Raw genomic sequence first — 18,520 nt, 5'->3', positions numbered from 1 at the left:
GAAGGAGAGGAGGAACCCTCATCAGCCGCTTCTTATCCGGGGTCTGGAAGTGGAGAGGGTGAGCAGCTTCAGATATCTGGGGGTTCACCTCAGCCAGGACCTCACCTGGACACTAAACACGTCACAGCTGGTGAAGAAAGCTCATCAGCGGCTGTACTTTCTGAGGAGGCTGAGGAGGTTCGGCATGTCCCCAAAGATCCTCAGCAACTTCTACAGCTGCATGGTTGAGTCCATCCTGACCAGCTGCATCACAGTGTGGTACGGCAGCTCTACCGCTGCGGACCGCAAACGCCTGCAGAGAGTGGTAAAGACTGCGTCCAAGATCACCAGGACTCCTCTTCCCTCGCTGCAGAGCATCTACAAACGCAGGGTCTGCAGGAGAGCTGCCTCAATCATCAAAGACCCCACCCACCCGCAACGAGGACTGTTCACTCTCCTCCCCTCAGGACGGAGGTACAGCAGTGTGAAGTGCAGGACCACCAGATTTAGGAACTCTTTCTTTCCCTCTGCCATCAGACTCCTTAACAGCTGACTGGAGTCTGGAAAAAACAAACTGCACCTTTGCTTATCCTAATTGTTGCTATTGTCATTGTCACTTTTGCACATTTGCACTTTTACAACTGCCACTCGACATCTTGTGTTTTGTGTGTATGATGTGAGTGAATTGTTTTGTTTCCTCTATACGTTTGGCATTTGGAGCAGACAGCAAAGAAAGAATTTCATTGTGCAGGGAAACCCGTTTCTTTACTGTGCATATGATAATAAACCCTTTGAATCTTGAGACAAGATTTACATATCTAAACCTGTTAATATCTTACCTATTTTATGCATAAGTATTTTCCTTCACAATAGGCACATATATAGTTGAATTTGCCCAAATTCAAGCTCCCTGTGAACATTTTTGTGCTACAGATGTAACAACCATCTCTTTTAAATTATATAGGTTGTGACTAAGCACTGCAGTATTGTGACTTTTCTCAAGATTTCCCTTTGGATCTTTTCGCAGGCGTTGTCTCCCCCTTGTGGTGCTTAAGGGAATTACAGTGTGTCGATGTCAACATCTGTTCATTCATTTTTGTTCGTCACAAAACACGAAGCAACAAGAAGTGATCAGTGCAAAGCTTGTTATTGTTGTCGTCGGTTTTTGTCATAGTACGCTAAGATGTATAAAGAGGCGATCCTAGCAGGATGTGTATCCAGTGTCTGAAGCAGAGGCGCGTGGACGCCGAAAGTTACACCTCGTTATTTTTCCGGTCGTTTTAAAAAAAACTTCTCGGTTTAAATGATCAGAATAAGCGGTGTGCTCGTTGGGGGATTTGTGAATCATTTAAATAGTTTTGGTGATTGTTTTTTGTCTGGTGCGTAGTTTAAAAGTCACTGTCTGGACACAACGTCACCTTTAACTCGGAAAAAAAAAGCATATGACGGAAAAAAAAAAGCATATGACGGGAGTTTACCAGGAAAAGCTCTTTGGGGGGTGATTGGCATTTGCATTAGCCAATAGGATTTCAGAGTTCGCACACTGAGCCCGCCTTGGCTGAACGTCGGCCAATCTATATTTAGTACGAGAACTTCCTTCACAAAGACGGAGCATGTTCCTTTGTACGAGCAGTTCTGAAAGAATATTGCTGTTTTAGGCAGTGAATACGCGATTTTGTTTATAATTTTACGCTGGATTGGAGAACTGTTGTCACTTTTCAGAAGGACTCGAGGGGGATGATGGGAAAGTAACTGGTGGTTAGTGCAGCTATCGAACTACGGTGCTCTCACCGAAGGAATTCCAGCATCATCCACCTTGCTCCCCGGTTGGCACGAACTAAGTAAGGCCGGTCCGCAGTAACGTTACGGGCTTTTGGCGTTGATCTGTTGGGGATACAAAGAAATGGCTTCAATCAAGAGAAACCGTGAACAGTGACCAAAGGACGAAGACTGTTATCTCGACAAATAGCCACCTAGCTAGGTTAGCTAGCGAAGCTAACGTTGCCGGGACGACTTCCACTGGAACACAAAAGCGCCGCGCGTGAACGAGGGAGCCGGCCGCCGAGTGTGAGTTTTTCCTTCCCCGTTCGGCCCGAGAAGTTGGTGACAGCCGCGCGCCATGAACGGCTTCAGCACGGAAGAGGACAGTCATGACGGACCGCCTGCTCCGCCGTTCTACGGACAGAGCTGCTGCCTGATCGAGGACGGGGAGCGCTGCGGCCGCTCGGCAGGAAACGCCTCCTTCAGCAAGAGGATCCAGAAGAGCATTTCACAGAAGAAGCTCAAGCTGGACATCGATAAAAGCGTAAGCAGCTGTTCATTTCTCATTTGGTCATTCATTTTCTGAGCTCGCGCGGAGTGTCGGCAGAGAGCGGGAGGCTCGCGGGAACCGTCCTGTCAGCTAGCTGTCAGCTAATGCTAGCTAAGCTAGCCGGTTGATCAGCAGAGACGGTTTTTCGACTCCGGTGGAGTTCCTGCTGCGGAAAACTCCAGTCTCTGTAGGCTCACCTGTGTTCTCGCCTCTCAGGTAAATGTCAGCCCTGTTCGGGCCAGGGGGGGTGTCGGCTCCACTCAGATTCGGGCCGTTTTCTCCAGTACCCCCCGCCCCCGCCCCCCCCGCTTCGTAAAATGGCTGTTTTTCTGCGCAGCAGTGACTGAGCCTGCAGCGGGGCTTCGTCCCACCGAGGTTCACGTCAAACGACACAAAGATCGAAGCTGCTTCCATGACGGTGCAGAAAGAAAAAGTAACGCCGATGCCCCCACCTACCCCACCCCCCGCTGGAATTCATGGTTTTTCCACAGCAGCCTCGTCCTCGTGGGGGATCCGTGACGCCGCGTGACACGAACCCCCACTCACTGCTGCTGTTGTAGTTGATGATGATGAGCAGCTCGGACTGATGAAGGCTTTTTCTGCCCAAGAGCATTCCGTCAGGAGTTGAACCACAGCCCTGCTGCTGCTGTGGCCTGATTTTCTTATGTTTAGTTTCTAAACTCATAACTTTATTGATTCTACTTCCTTTAGTGACACAATCACCCTTTAACCACATTTACCCATTTATCTTTTTCACAACAACAAAACTGTTTGAATAAACTAATACTCTCTCTCTATTCAAATCGATGTGAAAAAAAAAAAACCTACTACGGCAAGCAGTAAGCGTCCCGCTCTGCTCCATTCTGATGCAGACACATAGATTCGTGAACGTCTTTGTTTTCCTGGTCTGAGCTGGAATCTGGATCTTAGCTGTACGGATGGATGGATCTGATATTGCTGCCATTTTTGTTACACCCCTAATGTTAGGTTGGGGGTTTGAGGGGCTGTGCTCAAACAAACGGATGTTGGGAAGCAGGGGAGGGCTCACTCCATGTCAACGGTCCCCACCACAGCTCAGAGGAGATTTTTCTAATGAACTCCGGCTGCTCTGCAGAAACTATGTCCTAGAAAACGATTCCAAAAGGGGATCATCATCATTAACCATAGATGAAAAGATGATCATATTCAAAATATCTGATTGATCCAACTGAAAGCTGAAACAATGCATGTTCTTCATCTAAACTGCATAACAAAGCACAGTCTTCATCACCAGGGTCAGTAAAGCTGCCGTCTTCCTCTGGCAAAACTTGTTTCAATTTTTCCATTGGAAGCTCTTGGAAAATGGAACAAACATCAGATTTTCTTCTCGGTGAGAGCTGATCTCCTGCCGCTGCTTTGGCAGAAACGCGTCGATTTCAAACCAGCAGCCGAGCTCCTCCGAAATGGAAACACAGAGGTTTTCCTGTTGCGTAAGTCCGTATCTTTGCGGCCATCGCTTGTAGGATATCTTCAGATTTGGTAAAGGCGTTTCCCGTCGAGGCATGAAGGTCTTCTCCGTCCGACTTGCTCTGTAACGTTCACGGTGCTGCACTATTTGCTCAGTTTTCTGTTTGCCTGGGAGGCTTTTCCAGGAAGGCTGAGCCTCATCATGTGACGGGATGCAGGAAGGTGGATTGAAAGCTGCACTTCTGGCTCTCAGCTGAGAAAACTGTTGCAGAAATGTCTGCGGATGCATTTGACCCTGCAGCCCCAGCGGTTTATAGCAGTAGATTGTTGCATATTGACAATTAGACGGTTTATCTGCAGCTTTTTGCTCGTGCTTGTTTGTTGTTTTTCTGTAAAGACTCAGACTTTCACCTCTCTGACTGCATTATTAATACACATTCTCCTCTCAACAGGTGAGACATCTCTACATTTGTGATTTCCACAAGAATTTCATCCAGAGCGTCCGTAACAAGAGGAAGAGAAAGACCAGCGACGATGGAGGCGAATCTCCAGATCACGATGTGGAGGTTCCTGAGGTGAGAGCGGCAGTCAGGTTCTGCTCCTCAGAGGAGTCTGCTTTGTGTGGAAACCGCCACAGAGTGGGTTGGAGTTTTATCATTCTTCAGACTCCTTTCAAAATGCCTCTGCTTTGGTTTCTCTGTAGGTGGATTTTGGAGTCTGCTCTTTGGTATTTACCAACCTAAGCTGTTATTTTTTCACTGACTTTGCTGATCTACTGGTTTATTAGCTTTCAGCTTCAGTCCTCTGCTCACCGAGAGAATGTTGCCTGGTTACCAGCACTTTTAGGCAGGCTCCTCTGTGGGTAGCTTTCAACCATTGTTTTCCTGTTTCTCTTTCTTTATTCTAGTATCTTCCACCATTTTTTGTCCCTTAACTCCGTCTACAATGTTTCATCTATTTAACCATTCAACTATTCAAATGTTCAGCTCTTTCAGCTTTTTCCAGCTGTGACTTTTGCTCCTTTAAATCCTTGAACTTTTCCAGATATTCCAGGATTTCTGCCTCCATTGAAATAAATGGGGGATCCTTGGAGCAGAAGCTCGCTGGTTCGATACCCGGCTCTGGCATTTATTGTTATTGTGCTGTTTTCATTTTATTTATGGTCAACTTTGATCATTTCTTTCTTTCTTTCTTTTGCCAATTATTACCCTTTAAGTTTCATTTGCATTCAGCAACATAGCATTAAACCTGCAGTTTCTTCTATAAATCAGCTCCTTCTAGTTCTGTTGATCATTTTAATGTCCAGATAACTAGCATGAAGACACATCCACGCTCGGTTTTGTCCGGGTCGTTTGAATTTAATCGTTTTTTACGTCCTTCACTGGTCAATAAAGTCTGTGCTACTGTTTTATCCCTCCTGGTTTCAATATTTTTTATCGTACTTAATTATCCGATTTCCCCGGAAAGGGGACGTAACCTCTTTAAACGTTTTTAAAATAACGTTTTACTTTTGGGTCCTCGTGACTGAAGAGTCTAGCAGCAGTTGAGTTAGTCTGTCGGGCCGAGCGGCAAAAACACAAAGAAGATTCCATCCAGTTTGAATGAATGAGTTTCAAACTGTAAAGACGAGCAGTTTCTTCTCAATAATGGGTCGGTCCGTCAAAAAAGCATGGATTCCAGGGTTCAGGGGAGGTCACGCTTTCCTCTCTTCACCTAAGGAAGTGCAGAGAAGTCCCGCTTTTATCCGACTGCTCGTCTCTTTCCAGGTGGATCTGTTCCAGCTGCAGGTGAACACGCTCCGGCGCTACAAGCGGCACTACAAGCTGCAGACCAGACCGGGTCTGAACAAGGCCCAGCTGGCAGAGGTAACTACAACCCAGATCTTTGCAGAACTGTGAGCATGCTGCTGGCACCGAGCACATCCAGCAGGGGGCGCCAAATGCAGATGTTTTAGGAAAAAAATACTTAAGAGGGAGTTTTGTTTTTGAACTGTATTTAGTTTTAATTGAAATCCTAATAAAAGGCTCTCAAAAGGTTAAAGTACAAATTTAAATGGCAGAAAATCTTTTTCATTACCTTGTTCCTTAAATCCACTAATCGATTCATTTGGATTTTGTTTGAAAAAGCTGCAACTGAATGATAATCTGTTTGTTTGAAGAATCCATTTTTACATCATTTGGCTTTTTGAGTCTATCACAGCAAATGTGATCAAATCAGTTCTTTCTATTATTCTGAAATAAGTCTGACATTTTCCACACGTGTTTAACAAAGATGTTTGAAAATAACTGCAACCCTGAAGGCATCACAGCAAATTAGGACACTTTTTCCCTAAAAGATAGCTTTTCTCTGCAGGGATAAAATCTATTTTTGCATAAAAAGTTTTGTTTTTCTTTGTTTGGTTTTAAATAGTCTCATGTTTACAAGTGCTCTGATTTCAAAATAAGAGACTGAGAAGAGAAGAGAAGAAGTTGATTTGTTGAAGCTAACTTTTCCGGTGACGGCTTTCTTTGCCAGACGGTGAGTCGTCACTTCAGGAACATTCCCGTGAACGAGAAGGAGACGCTGACCTACTTTATTTACATGGTGAAGAGCAGCAAGAGCCGCTTGGACCAGAAAGGAGAAGGAGGCAAACCGCTGGACTAAAGTTTCCCCTAAGCGCCCCCCGCAGCAGCGAACTGGAGCCGCGGCGAGAGAGAAAACAGCGGCAGCAGCTACAAAAAAAAACAACCGGAAAGCAGCAGAAACCAAAAGCGGCTCCGCCTCCGTCCCTCCTCCTCCTTCGAGGACGTTAAACGTAGCCGGAGGAGAAACGGAGGGCGCCATCGACGCAGCCTGACCCGGCCCGCCGTTTCCTGTCCACGCGAGCCCGGTCCAGAAGGACTGCAGAGGAACCGGGCCGTCCCTCTGTAATTTATCTGTCCAGATGTATGGAAGAAGACATGCAATGTTCAAAAGAGCTGCCTTAAGAGTAAAGAAGCAACATGTTTTTGTCCTTTGTTTTGGGGGGGGGGCAAACAGGAAGTCCTTTTTGTTCTGTTTATTCCAAAATATTTCTGACTGACTTCTTTCCACACCTTCAGTGTCAAACAGCAACGGAACAGATCCGAGTTGCCTCTTCCAGAGCTGGCGTGATGCGTTCAAGGGCGGTGGGAATGATGTAGCATGAGGCCGTGACCTTCCCTTTGCTGCCTCAGCCGATCGTTGCTTCTGACTGTAGAGGCTGCGGCTGCTGACTTTGTTTCCCTTACAGATGAAACACATTATTTGTCTTTGTGCAGATTTCTTTGATTTTGAAATTCTTACAGGAAGTGACGGCTGGAGAGAGGAGGTTGCATCTTTTAATATGTAACTCCTGTGTTGGATAAAAGCCGGATGCTCTGCCTTCATACGAGCCGCTGAAACGATTCCCAGGTTCTCGCTTCCATTTCATCCCGGCGGATGTTTGGGGAGAAGTGTTGACAGGACTCACCAAAAGGATTTCACGGATTTTTGCTTTTTTTCCCCCCCAAAAAACTAAAAACATCTGCAGCTAAAAGGCTGAGGAGCTTTCACGTGTTTACGGCTTCACGCCTGTTAGCGTCCAACTTTAGCAAACACTCCAGGGGTTATTTACACTCAGACTTTTATTTTGAAACCATCCCTCCTGCCGTTTCTCTGCCAGTGACGTCATGGATTAGAATTTGTGTTGGACATTTATGAAAGTCTTGTTTTTGCTTGTAGGTTTGTTAGTATCATGTACACGCGTAGGTCATGCCTCATTAACCCCACTGTTGTATTAGAAAAAGCAAATATTAAAGTGACTGCTTACTGCTCCAAATATTAATAAATGTATTGTACAGCCGGAAGTCCTCCCTTGTGGTTTTATTTTGTAATAAACGTTGTTTTGCTCCCGCTAGTTGCCACCAGGTGTCGCTGATGGTTGTTGTTTTTTTTTTCAAAAAACTTCACTTAAAATGTTTCTGTTAAGCTTTTGAAATTATAGAAAATGTTTTAAAACATTTCAAAATAAAATTTCATAAACAAATGAGAAAAAATAAAATTAAAAATTCCTGGGGTAAAGGCGATTTTTTTTCTTTTACTTTTTAACAAATCACAAAAACATTTGGAGAGTAAACTTAGACCAAAGGAAACAACAATCCCAAACCCGCGTGTCTTAAAATAATTCATTTATTCCCGGAACCATAGATAACTTTACACCTAAAACACACGTTTCCATCCACACGCACGCGGAAAGGTTGAAGCCTGTTAGTGCCAGAAAGCTGCGGGTCTCGGCTGCGCCGCGTGAAGGCGGCGCGCGGACACTCCTGGGGCCTGAGGTAGATTCAACGGGATCCCGCAACAAAAAGCAGCCGCGCGCGTCGACAACAAGCATGTACCGTATTTACAAGAAGCTCTGAGGCCGCGCGGCTGCTCCTCATCCGGCGCGTGGAGGACGTCTCTGCATCAGAACATGTTCCTGCCGCCGCGTCTCTGTTCGAGCTGAATCACGAGCACAGGTGGAAAAGAAACAGAAACGTCTTTCTTTTTCTTTGCGGGGGGGTCAGGTCGGCCGCAGAGCGCAAAAGGTGGAAATGCGGGATTTTGGCCGCAGCTGCCGCGCGTGCATCGCTCCTCTAGTGCTCATCATTCTGGTCTTTTTTCCAGCCTCTGAGACATTGTCAGCGCGTGCACGCTTGCGTGTTCAGTTTGAAACCAGAAGATGCGGGTGAAGGTTTCTTTGTTGGGGGGTGGGGTGGGTCACTGGTTAAGCTCCAGAGCCCAGACCTGCTGCGGCCACCCGGTCCGGCCTTTCGCCTTCTTCTCCGCTCCTATGGACTCCTGCAGGCCGTCGGTCTGTGAGAGGAAGACGCACCATCACCATCAAACCAATAAATTAACAAATTAAAGATTTTTTAAAATCCAAAATAGATCAATAAATAAAAACAATCTAAAAGTGACCAGGAATGTGACATACTTAATCTTAACATAGAATTTCAACAAATTAAAAAATCCGGTTCATCTCTTAACATGTTTAGGTGTTCAAAATACAAAACAATATTAAATAAAATTAACGTTGTTTGATTAAATACAAAACCTTTATTCATAAATTGGCTCTGTGTTATTTAACAAGTTTGATTTGATTAGTTTTTTTTAGCATTTTCATATTTTACATTAATATAAAAACCATACAATTGGAACCATTTAACTTTTAAATCGCAATAAAATTGTAAAAAGAATAAAATACATATTTATTAAGTACATAAATTTATAAATAAAAGCAGTTGCAAAACAATTATTGAAACTTTTTCCTTGACTTTTATGTAAATAGAAACTTTTAAAAACGTCATGCTATTTTTATTTAACATTAGCATAAAAAAATAATATTTGCTGATTAGAAAAATAAAAAGTGACATTAAGCATGGGGGGAAAAAATCATATTCCCTATTTTTTTCCCTTTGTTTGTATTTTCCTAAATGACGGCGCTGAATGCGGGAGCGTGCGATTTCAGAAAAGCAGAACTCACCAGCTCCCGTTTCCGTTTCAGGTCCCGCGTCTCAAATTTCTTAATTTCGGCCTTAAAGCCCTCCGTCTCCCCGGAGTCTTTGGCCAGGACGTCCATCAGATAGGCGATGTAACTGGTGGCGAGGCGCAGCGTTTTGATTTTCGACAGTTTGGTGTCTGCGGGGACGTTGGGGATGCACTCCCGCAGCTCCGCGAAGGCGGTGTTGATGCTCTCCGTCCTCCGACGCTCCTTCTTCGGCCCCGACGCTCTCCGCTTCCCCATCCCCGCCTGGAGCCCCTCCAACCGGCCGTCGTGCGGCACTCCCGGCGCGCCCAGCTCCGCGGCCGGGTAGGGCGTCTGGATTTGGAAGTCCGGCGGGACCTCGCCGTGGTTCACCACCCAGCTCTGGAAGTACGGCGCGTCCTGGTGGCACCGCTGCACGAACGGGAAGGGCTCGTGCATCAGGTGGTGGTGATGCTGGTAACCCCCGATCAGGTTCATGTTGAGCGGAAAAGCAGATCGAGCCGTGGCCGCTCTCCGTGTTTCCGCTGCTGCTGCGCGCCCACGAAACGCATCCAACACGCAGAAACCTCTGAATCTACGCAGCCAGCCGAACCGAACCAAAGCGCAGAGCTTTACATTCTGAAGGCGCCGCGAGCCGAGACGGAACAGGCCGCAAACACCGTCATAATTCCACGAAGAAACTCCTGCGATGCGCGGGACTCCTGTGGCACCGCACGCTGCCCTGAAGAGGCTGCTCTGATCCGCCGGAGAAATTTGACCCCGCTGAAGGTGTGAGGCCCCAGGTTTATATGAATTGGATGTCAGCGCGCAGAGGAGGCAGCCAATGAAGGAGAGGATGGGGAGGAGAGTCTGGAGAGCTTTGAAACAACATGCGCCGAGGAGCTACAGCCCCCGAGCCGCGCGCACAAAGAGCACATATCTGCTTGATGATGCTGCGCGCGGCTGGTCACCCATCTTTGCAGAAACATCACAACAGGATGATCCCAGTGTCATTAAAAAAAGAAAACTTTTTTTTTGGAATGTTGGAACTTTTCAACTTCTGTGGAGATTTTGCGCGAAATTTACGCACCACCTGCGCGCGGGCACACCTGCTTCAACAGGAGCTGCAGTTCAGGGGTAGAATAAAAGCCTTTTACTGTATGTTCTGTTTTTAATCCATTATTCTGGGGGTTGGAAAATGTATACACATTTGACTGTAATTGAAATTACAAGCGAATTTCAAGATGAAGTGTTTTGGGAAAAGTTTCACAGAAAACAGCTGATAAAGTTGAACAGAATGACTTAGTGTGGAAAATAGAATTATACGTGCAACAATTTCATTTAAAAAAATAGATTTTATTTGTGTAATTGAAATGTTAGTTTGTGCGAAAAGTAGGTTCCCTTGTACATAAATTTGTGTAATAAAAAATCTAATTTGTAAGCCTGTAATACAGTTTTACCAAGTTATTGTAAAAATAAAGTCTTTTTTTTAATCTTTTTTTCTGAAGCGTTTTCTTCTGTAGCAGCTTCGTGCGTAATTTTGACCACCTTTTGCGGAGTAAACGCGCCTTTCCTGACTGAGCTTCTATTATAACTAATATTATAACAAAGTCATATGCACTGCCGCCGTGATGAATGGAAATGGTCACGCGGATGGGGGCTATTTGCTGCTGTGGTGGAGGGTTTCAAACCCAAACTCTGCGGCCTGAACGCAGGTCACCAGGAGAGAAAAAGGCCTGCACGGGCTTCATTCGCGCCCCGGTCCCCCCTCCCTCACACACTAAACACATCATCTTATCGCCATCGCCTAAAAACATTATCCCATTACATTGCGTGACCTTGGCGCTATTTAGGAACCATTTACGGCGGCGTCTTATCTAAATACAGCCATGAATCAGGAGGTGTTCCCCTGCACGTTTTCCATAAAAGCTCTCCTGGCCCGCGCTCTGTTTACAGCACGCCCGTTTGCGGCATATTTCACCGTCCAGCCGAGTTGCAATAAATTATTGTCCGTCACAACTTTGTGGAACCGTATTTCACACGAACGCGCACCAGCCCGCGCGGAGACACGCTGAGCTTCCAGCGGCCTGCATCCTCCCGAAACTACCCGGCGCACGCGCTCCTTTTGCGCGCTGATCAGTACTTGGTTTATTTTTGTTTTAAATTATTTATTTACCTTTCATTAATATTTTTATAGCTTTGAAATGATTAAACATTTTAGAGTAAGAAGTTATCATTAAAGTTTGAAAACAAATATTTCTTTTAACTTGTTTCCTCAAGAAAGAATCTGACATGCGCAGTACAGAGCTGGATCCTTTGTTTTGCTTTTAGTTTGAGTTTCCTCTCAGGTGTTTCGATCTGTCTTTACATCTCAGAATGGTTTCTTTTTTTCCCCTGCAGAATCTGCATCTCCTACATCTGAGGACAGCTTCCGCGCTCTTCAGAAACAGATGATCTGAAGGAAAACCGCGCGCGTCACTGTCTGCTTCTGAAGACGCTTCCTCCTCCGGTGTCAGCGTGAAAAACACCATGCAGCCTCCAGAAAGAAAACCTGACACTGTCGATTAAAATATCCACTGTCCAGGGATGAAATGCCCCCCCCCCCCCGGTCTTTCTTTCTGTGTTCTCAGTGCATCCTCTGCAATCTTTTGACCCACCCACCCCGGTTCGGTGCTGCAGGAACCGGCTCTCTGTGCTCCTCTGTCAGGCCCAGAAGGCTCCAGTCCTGCCGCTCAGCTGTGGAGGAAACCTCCATAAACGGTCACGGAAGCCATGCTGGGCCTGCTATGAATTCTCCTCATGATTGTTTGTGTCATATTGTGTAGATGTTTCAATAGACATGGCTTCCCTCCTCTTCAGAGTGCTTACCCTCTTCTCCACATTTCCAAACAAATATTCTGCTCTGATTCAAAGCCCAGCGCCTTTGGTCCAAGTGTTCTTCCCGCCGCACGTGCAGAGCCTTCGCGGATCACATTGAGATGCATGATGTCCACTTCTTATTGTGCAGATGTGTGAGATCCTGCGAGACACACAAAACGTCAAATATGTCAAACTGTTCCTGCTCTGATGCTGCAGGTCAAATATTCAGACAATGAGATAATTTAACTCCAAAAATGGAAAAAACAAATCATCAAATTCACATGATAAAAAACCTTTTTGTAAATATTTAGTTTGTTAAAAATTTAAATAGCTTAAGTAATTATTTTTATTTGTTTCAGGCAGACTTTTGCATTTAACTTCAACCATTGATCTTACTAAATATCAACAGAAATAATTCAACTGAACGCCTGAAATACTGAGCATTTTTGCACAAATCTATTGTTAATTTATTATTAGTGCATAATAAAAAGAATAAACAGCTGTTGTTTAACCTGCTTCAAATTCAGTGAAATGCTCGGATGAATTACATTTCATGAAAATCTGAGATTTCTACCTATTTTAGGAGTAAAACAATCAATCATTGTTCAGTCATTAAACCCGAACGAAGATCATTTACAAAAATTCAGATGAGAGCTGCAGGCTAACTTTTTTTGAAGAAAGATTAAACTCTGAAAAACAGACGTATCCACCGATATCTGAGAAAGACAAATGACATGATTATCCCTCCACCTCCATGCTCTTCAGTTGCTTAAATCTTTATGATGATTTTTTTTGTGTGATCAAATTAGCCTGGTTTTATCTGGCAAAAAGATAAAACAAGGAGATTGCAACAACTATTTAAAAATGCTGTTTTTTAACCCATGCGTAGATAAAACTATGTTTTTGAACATGTTCATTATAAAGTTTAATGAACGCTTTACTGCTAGGCGTCTTCACCACATCAGAGCGATTCAGATGCAAAGATGAGAAAAAGTGAAACCGGTTTGGAACTTTGCTGCCAGCAGACGGTGGAGAGCGGCTCTGCCCTGACGTGATGAAGCTCTCAAGCAGCAGCTCACGCCGGAACAGCAGAAATGTGGCTTTGCTCTGACTTTAACCATCTTCCTCACCTCAAGTTTCTGGATTCTCATGTTTGTGTTTTTATCTTCTCCTCACTGGAATAATGATCTCCAAATACGTCGAAAACACAGATTTGAGTGCAAACGAATGTTCCCCCCTGAGCTGACTCCGTTCAGACTGCAACCAGTTAAAGATGTGGCTTTTTACGGTTTGTCATTAGGGATCTTAACCGGATCATTTAGTTTTACTGCAAACCTCCACAGCAGCTTCTCCTCATCCTGCTCTGCTATCAGGGAGCAGCATTCTCCACATGTTTCAGGCCGCTCCTTCTGATCTCCTGTACTTTATGTCCTTCTGCCAGCTATCCGTTGATAAGCGACTGTCGTCTCTGTGTGCGTCTGGTCATTTGTGTGTCGAAGCCCCCAGAAACGGTCCTCTAACTGCAGTAATTCTGCCCGTCCTCAGCCAATAAAGATAAGAGCGGGATGGATGGAATGTGGAGCGGAGAGGTGGCAGAGACGAGCTGAAGGGACGTAAAGTCCAACACTTTCTGTCAAACCCCTTTTTACCTTTTATTTGAAGCCTCTGTTTGGACAGTTTGTAAACTTGTGCAGCTCTCGCTGCGACGATCCAAACACCTCATGATGGTTTTACACGTGCAGACAGTCTAGCTGCAGATAGACAGTACCTCAGATCACAGATGCAGGCGGGAGAGAGGCAGCAGGTTCCCATGAAGCAAAACAATCCAGCCATGCCTCCTCCACAATCAGGCCGTTTTACTTCAAGCATGACCTTTCTGAGGTCAGCAGATCACCTTTTATACACTTAAAAACTCTGTCCAAAATAACTGGAGTTGGGTTGTTTTTAACCCAACTACAAGGTTATGTCTGTGCTATTTTATCGAAGGGGGAAAAAAAACATAAATTGGGTTAAAATGAAACCACCAAACCCCCCAACATTAGCATTGCTCCAAAAAGGAACCCCCAAATACATCCCAACATGCATAACCCATGAACTGCAGAAATAACCCAGGTGTTTTCACAGTGTGAGATGGCTTCAAGGAGCCTGGAATTATTTACCTGACGACGGCTTAAAATCCAAAAATCGCATTAAACCTTTTCCTGAAAGCTCAGACGCCGTGCTGGAATCCTGTTCTCTTTTTTATTTAGCAAATGAAGGCTTTTTTATTTCGTCATTAACATCAGTTGTGAGCAGAAATTCAGCTGTGAAATCCTCATTTCCTTTTAGATGCTTTTAGTCTGAAAGAACTTTGAGTGACATTTGAAGCAGAGCTCTTCAGCCGTCATGATGATTGACTTGGATGAAAACAGAACTTTTTTTTGCATTTTTTTTCACAGATGTGAGAAACGTTTGACTCCAGACTTTCCAGTCTTCCTCAGGTCTGGTTTGGTTTCACACAGAGAAAACCAAAATACTAATGCAGATCAAACTTATTTGAACATGCAGAGTTTTTCCCCACCTGAGGCCTGTAGTGTCTGTGATGCAGCTTTTGGGGTTTAAAACTTCTGGGATTTTTGGTTGTGGAGGAAAACATTCCTAAAAGTTTTAAAATTTATATGTATTTTTTTGTAAGAAGTTCATTTTCACATCGGATTTTTGTTTTTGTCCAGTTTTGAAGACCATTGAGGACTAAAATAATGTTTCCTTCTGAAAACCTTACACTGTGCCGTGTAGGTCGGCACAATAAATCCCAAAGTTATCGTTATCGCAGTGTCAAGCCGTGCAATATCACTATCGTAGAAGTCGGAAAAAGGGGAATAAATGGTTACCTTAAATGTCCTAAAACAATCTTACGGCAGTTTGAACTATTTAACGAGTCAAATAAATCCCTTTATGGTTTTGACCAATCAGATGGAGCCTGTTATGTTAGATGTTTGCCTCCTATAGACGAGGGTCATTTGGAGTGTAATTTAAGTTATGTTGACTTTTATTTAAACAAAACGGTTGCAGTGAAATGGAAATGATGTATTTAGTTGTTTTACTATTTGTTCATGTATTGCAAGTTACATCGTCATTGCAATATTGATCACTAATATCGCATATTGCAGCCCTATTGATGTGAAACATTTCTCATTTAATTTATTTTTTACAAGATACTTGTAAAAATATAAAAAATAACCTTTAATATATTTAATGATTTAAAAATGAAAATGAAGGACAAAATTCTCAGAGCTCAAAACTTACAGTTCTAATGATCACAAAAAAAATCCCTCTGAAGAAGTGAAGCAGCCCACATCATCACACTGCCACCACCATCTCTGACTGTTGTCCTGCACTGACAAAGAGGTCAAAACCCAAAAAAGGACCACCAATCTTAATAAGAAACTCAATGGATAGGAATAAAATGATCCACACATGGAGCAGGTATTTTTTTACTGAACAAGAAATGTTGTAGTACTATTTCAAAATCTAGAAACTAGAAGTTCCACACGAGAATCACAACAAGGAAAAATGCTAGAATGACTTCAAAGTGAGGGTTCTACAGCCCAATGAGAAGCATTTTCTCATTGTTTTAAGCAAATGGTTTGTATTTTTGGAGTTTTTATGTTTCTAATTGTAGTTAAGCAGTGACAAAAAAGCTAGTGTAAGTATTGGAAATGACTCGTTTTAGAACAAAATGAGAACCTCAGTGCAAGTTAGTCCATCTTATTAAATCATAAATCTACGTTTTGGTTTCCGAATGCCATTCTAACTTGTCAGCACTTATTGAACTTTAAAATAATATCCTTAAAATTAAGCCGGAAATTATAGGGACATTTGAGACATTTGAGGTTTTGAGTTAAACATTTATATTTTTTAAAAGTTTGGATTTTATCTATCTTTAATAACGATTTCTTATTTCCAGATTTTAACTCTTAGAAAGATAAAAATCTTGACTGTACTGATTTTGAGAAAAGGTTTGAACAGAGAGAAGAACCTTAACCCTAATAAAATATCTTGGAAGTTACAAAAATGGTTTGAAGGAATCGTTTGTAAAGTGGTTCCTGTTTTACTGAAATGCTGAGACTCTCCTTTTTTATTTTTTTATTTATAAAATCCCAAACAGCTTTGAACAGAACTTAGTTTTGGATTTATGATGACATGTTTTGAGTATTTAGGTTATAAATGTACAGTTTGTACTAAATACAGCACTTTAGTGTCACATTTAAACGGAATCACAAACACTGATTTTCTGCTTTAAGCTTTTCTTTTTAGATTTTAAAACTAAAACAGGTAAACAAAGTGTTTCAAACTTAAAAGATTCTTCATTAAAAATCATTTCAGGACTCACCATCATGCTGTTTGTATTTCAATGATTTAAAAGCAGGTTTCTTTGACATTTTCACATAAAGGTTTACATTTAAAACTTAATTTTAAAGTTGTTGTTTTTTTTCACATTTTGAAACATAAATCTACATTTGTGGTCACTGATCTCCTCCTCACACCACACGCTGATCCGGACGGGCTCCGGCTCCGCTCTCCAGGCCGACGGACCACCGGCGGCTCGGCCTCTGATGACATCATCACTGCTGCAGATTGAACAGAGGGTGGCTGCTCTGTGTCAGACGACCCCAGAGGCTTCAGGCCCAGCTCGGAGTCAAAACATCAGCAAAAGAGGTTGACCTCCAGAAATCCTGAGGTGGAGACAGTTCAGGGACCCACTTCTCCAGAAGTCGGCCACTTTAGCTGGAAGTTTTCAGACTCTTGTCGATCTCCAGCCTGATGCAGAAGATCAGTAACTGAGTTTCAGGGTGTCAAAACTCCCCCAGAAATTGCAATGTTTAAACATTTTCAGCCCTGGAGGTAAACTTTTGTTTCTGATTGGACATAAAGGCTCATTTGAATAAAAATCTTCTGTTTTGCATCCTCTGATGAAGTTTCAGAGGAGTCCCTTGAACGCGGCGATCTTCAGAAAGCTGGATTGTTGAGAGAATAAAAGCCTCTGAAGGACGTTTGTATGGACTAACACTCTGCAGTTGTGTTGAGGTCATTGTGCTGCAGACATAATTGCCCCACAGGCTCTTAATGGCAGAGGCAGCTAGTTAAAGTCTGTGTTTGTCCATTCATGCCGGGGTCTCTCCGCCTCGCTCTCCCGCTCATTAAAACGCTGAATGGGCCACAGATGTGGGGCTGCCCATTAGCCTCTACCTGGGAGGAGGTTTGGGAGAGGTGATGCTAGGAAGTGAAGTTAAACATCGGGGTGAGAGCGTCGTTTCCCCGCCGAGGCCACCCAGGCTAGAAACGTCCAAGCTGCTGCGAGCTTTCCTCGCGCTTTCTCAGAGTTGGGGAACAAATTTGTCTTCAGGTGTTTTTTATGGAGGAAAGCCTCGGTTTTGTGAAGCGCCGACCAAGCAACACAAAACGCATCAGAAGACGAAGGCAGCATCAAGCAAAGCTGAGCTTTTACCCAAGAGAAAGCATTTGATCCAGAATTAAACTGACACTTTTGTGATTTTTTTTTTAGTGTCACATTTTGAAATTTCCCCTTGAAAACAGCTGCTTTGTGTGTTTTCACCTTTCAGACCTCTGAGTTCTGCCATCAGTGATCTCCACATCCAAACGGAGCTCCGAGCTGCAGTGTGTTTGGCCGATCCACCCGGCTGGTGCCCAGACACAGGCATCAGACCCCCTCGGACCATCAGAACCGAGCGGTACCAGCCACACAGCTGAAGCTTTATGAGCAGCAGAAAAAGAAGTGAGACTTTGATCTCCATTTATGACGATTTTCAAACGTTTAGATATTTGATGCTGCAACTGTTTTATTCGGCTCTGCAGGGGGGAAAACATGAAGCACAGCCGACATCTAGAGTTTGCTGTCAGCTGATCCTGATCAGATGAAATAATGACATCATCTTTGTTATGATGAAGCAGTTAAAAAAATAGCAAAAATCTGACATGAAGCTGGAGTAGAAGAACAACACAACTCATATCTGTTCAACCTTTTTGCAAATTCTGTTGATTCTTCTGGTTACTCTTATTTTATTTTACATTGTTTGTATTTATTTATATAAAAAACAGAAACATGGAGGAAAAAGTTTTAAAATGTTTGCTTTTAAAGATTAAAATATTTATTTTTCCTCGAAAGAAAAACAAAGCGGGATTTTTTTTAGTTTGTTGCAATGTGAAGCTTTTGCCACTAGGTGTCGCCACACATTACATCAAGTCATCCTTAAGATGCAGTTTTTTCATTGTAAAGGAATGACTGTAAACAGCTGGACGCACAGACAGGCTGATTTGGACCGAGTGGTTTCCCGGTGAAGCCTCCCGCTCCAGTTTACCTAAACAATAATAAAATGTTTCCGGTCTTTGTGAAGCGAACTGCAGCAGAAAACAAAGACACGCCGGTCAGAATTAGCCTT

General features: G+C 43.6%; 2 protein-coding genes and 1 long non-coding RNA gene across 3 annotated transcripts; 2 read left to right on the top strand and 1 right to left on the bottom strand.

Moving 5' to 3' along the window:
• Window positions 1-1,497: 1,497 nt before the first annotated feature.
• sap30l (SAP30 like) lies at window positions 1,498-7,581 on the top strand. Its single transcript, XM_023962277.1, has 4 exons — window positions 1,498-2,284; window positions 4,189-4,311; window positions 5,503-5,601; window positions 6,251-7,581. The coding sequence occupies exons 1-4, from the start codon at window positions 2,099-2,101 to the stop codon at window positions 6,377-6,379; spliced, it is 537 nt and encodes a 178-aa protein (XP_023818045.1). The 5' UTR covers window positions 1,498-2,098; the 3' UTR covers window positions 6,380-7,581.
• A 304-nt stretch (window positions 7,582-7,885) lies between these two features.
• Window positions 7,886-10,031, bottom strand: hand1 (heart and neural crest derivatives expressed 1). The gene is made up of 2 exons (XM_004076814.4): window positions 9,240-10,031; window positions 7,886-8,569 (listed from the first exon to the last, which is right to left on the bottom strand). Exons 1-2 carry the CDS (start codon window positions 9,717-9,719, stop codon window positions 8,474-8,476), a joined length of 576 nt encoding a protein of 191 aa, XP_004076862.1. The 5' UTR covers window positions 9,720-10,031; the 3' UTR covers window positions 7,886-8,473.
• An 89-nt stretch (window positions 10,032-10,120) lies between these two features.
• On the top strand, window positions 10,121-12,076 carry LOC110016431. Its single transcript, XR_002291744.2, has 2 exons — window positions 10,121-10,379; window positions 11,622-12,076. It is a non-coding gene; the product is annotated as an uncharacterized LOC110016431 (long non-coding RNA).
• The last annotated feature ends 6,444 nt before the right edge of the window (window positions 12,077-18,520 follow it).

Source organism: Oryzias latipes, chromosome 14, assembly GCF_002234675.1.
Source record: "Oryzias latipes chromosome 14, ASM223467v1".
Lineage (NCBI taxonomy): Eukaryota > Metazoa > Chordata > Actinopteri > Beloniformes > Adrianichthyidae > Oryzias > Oryzias latipes.
This window is presented reverse-complemented; position numbering and strand designations above follow the sequence as displayed.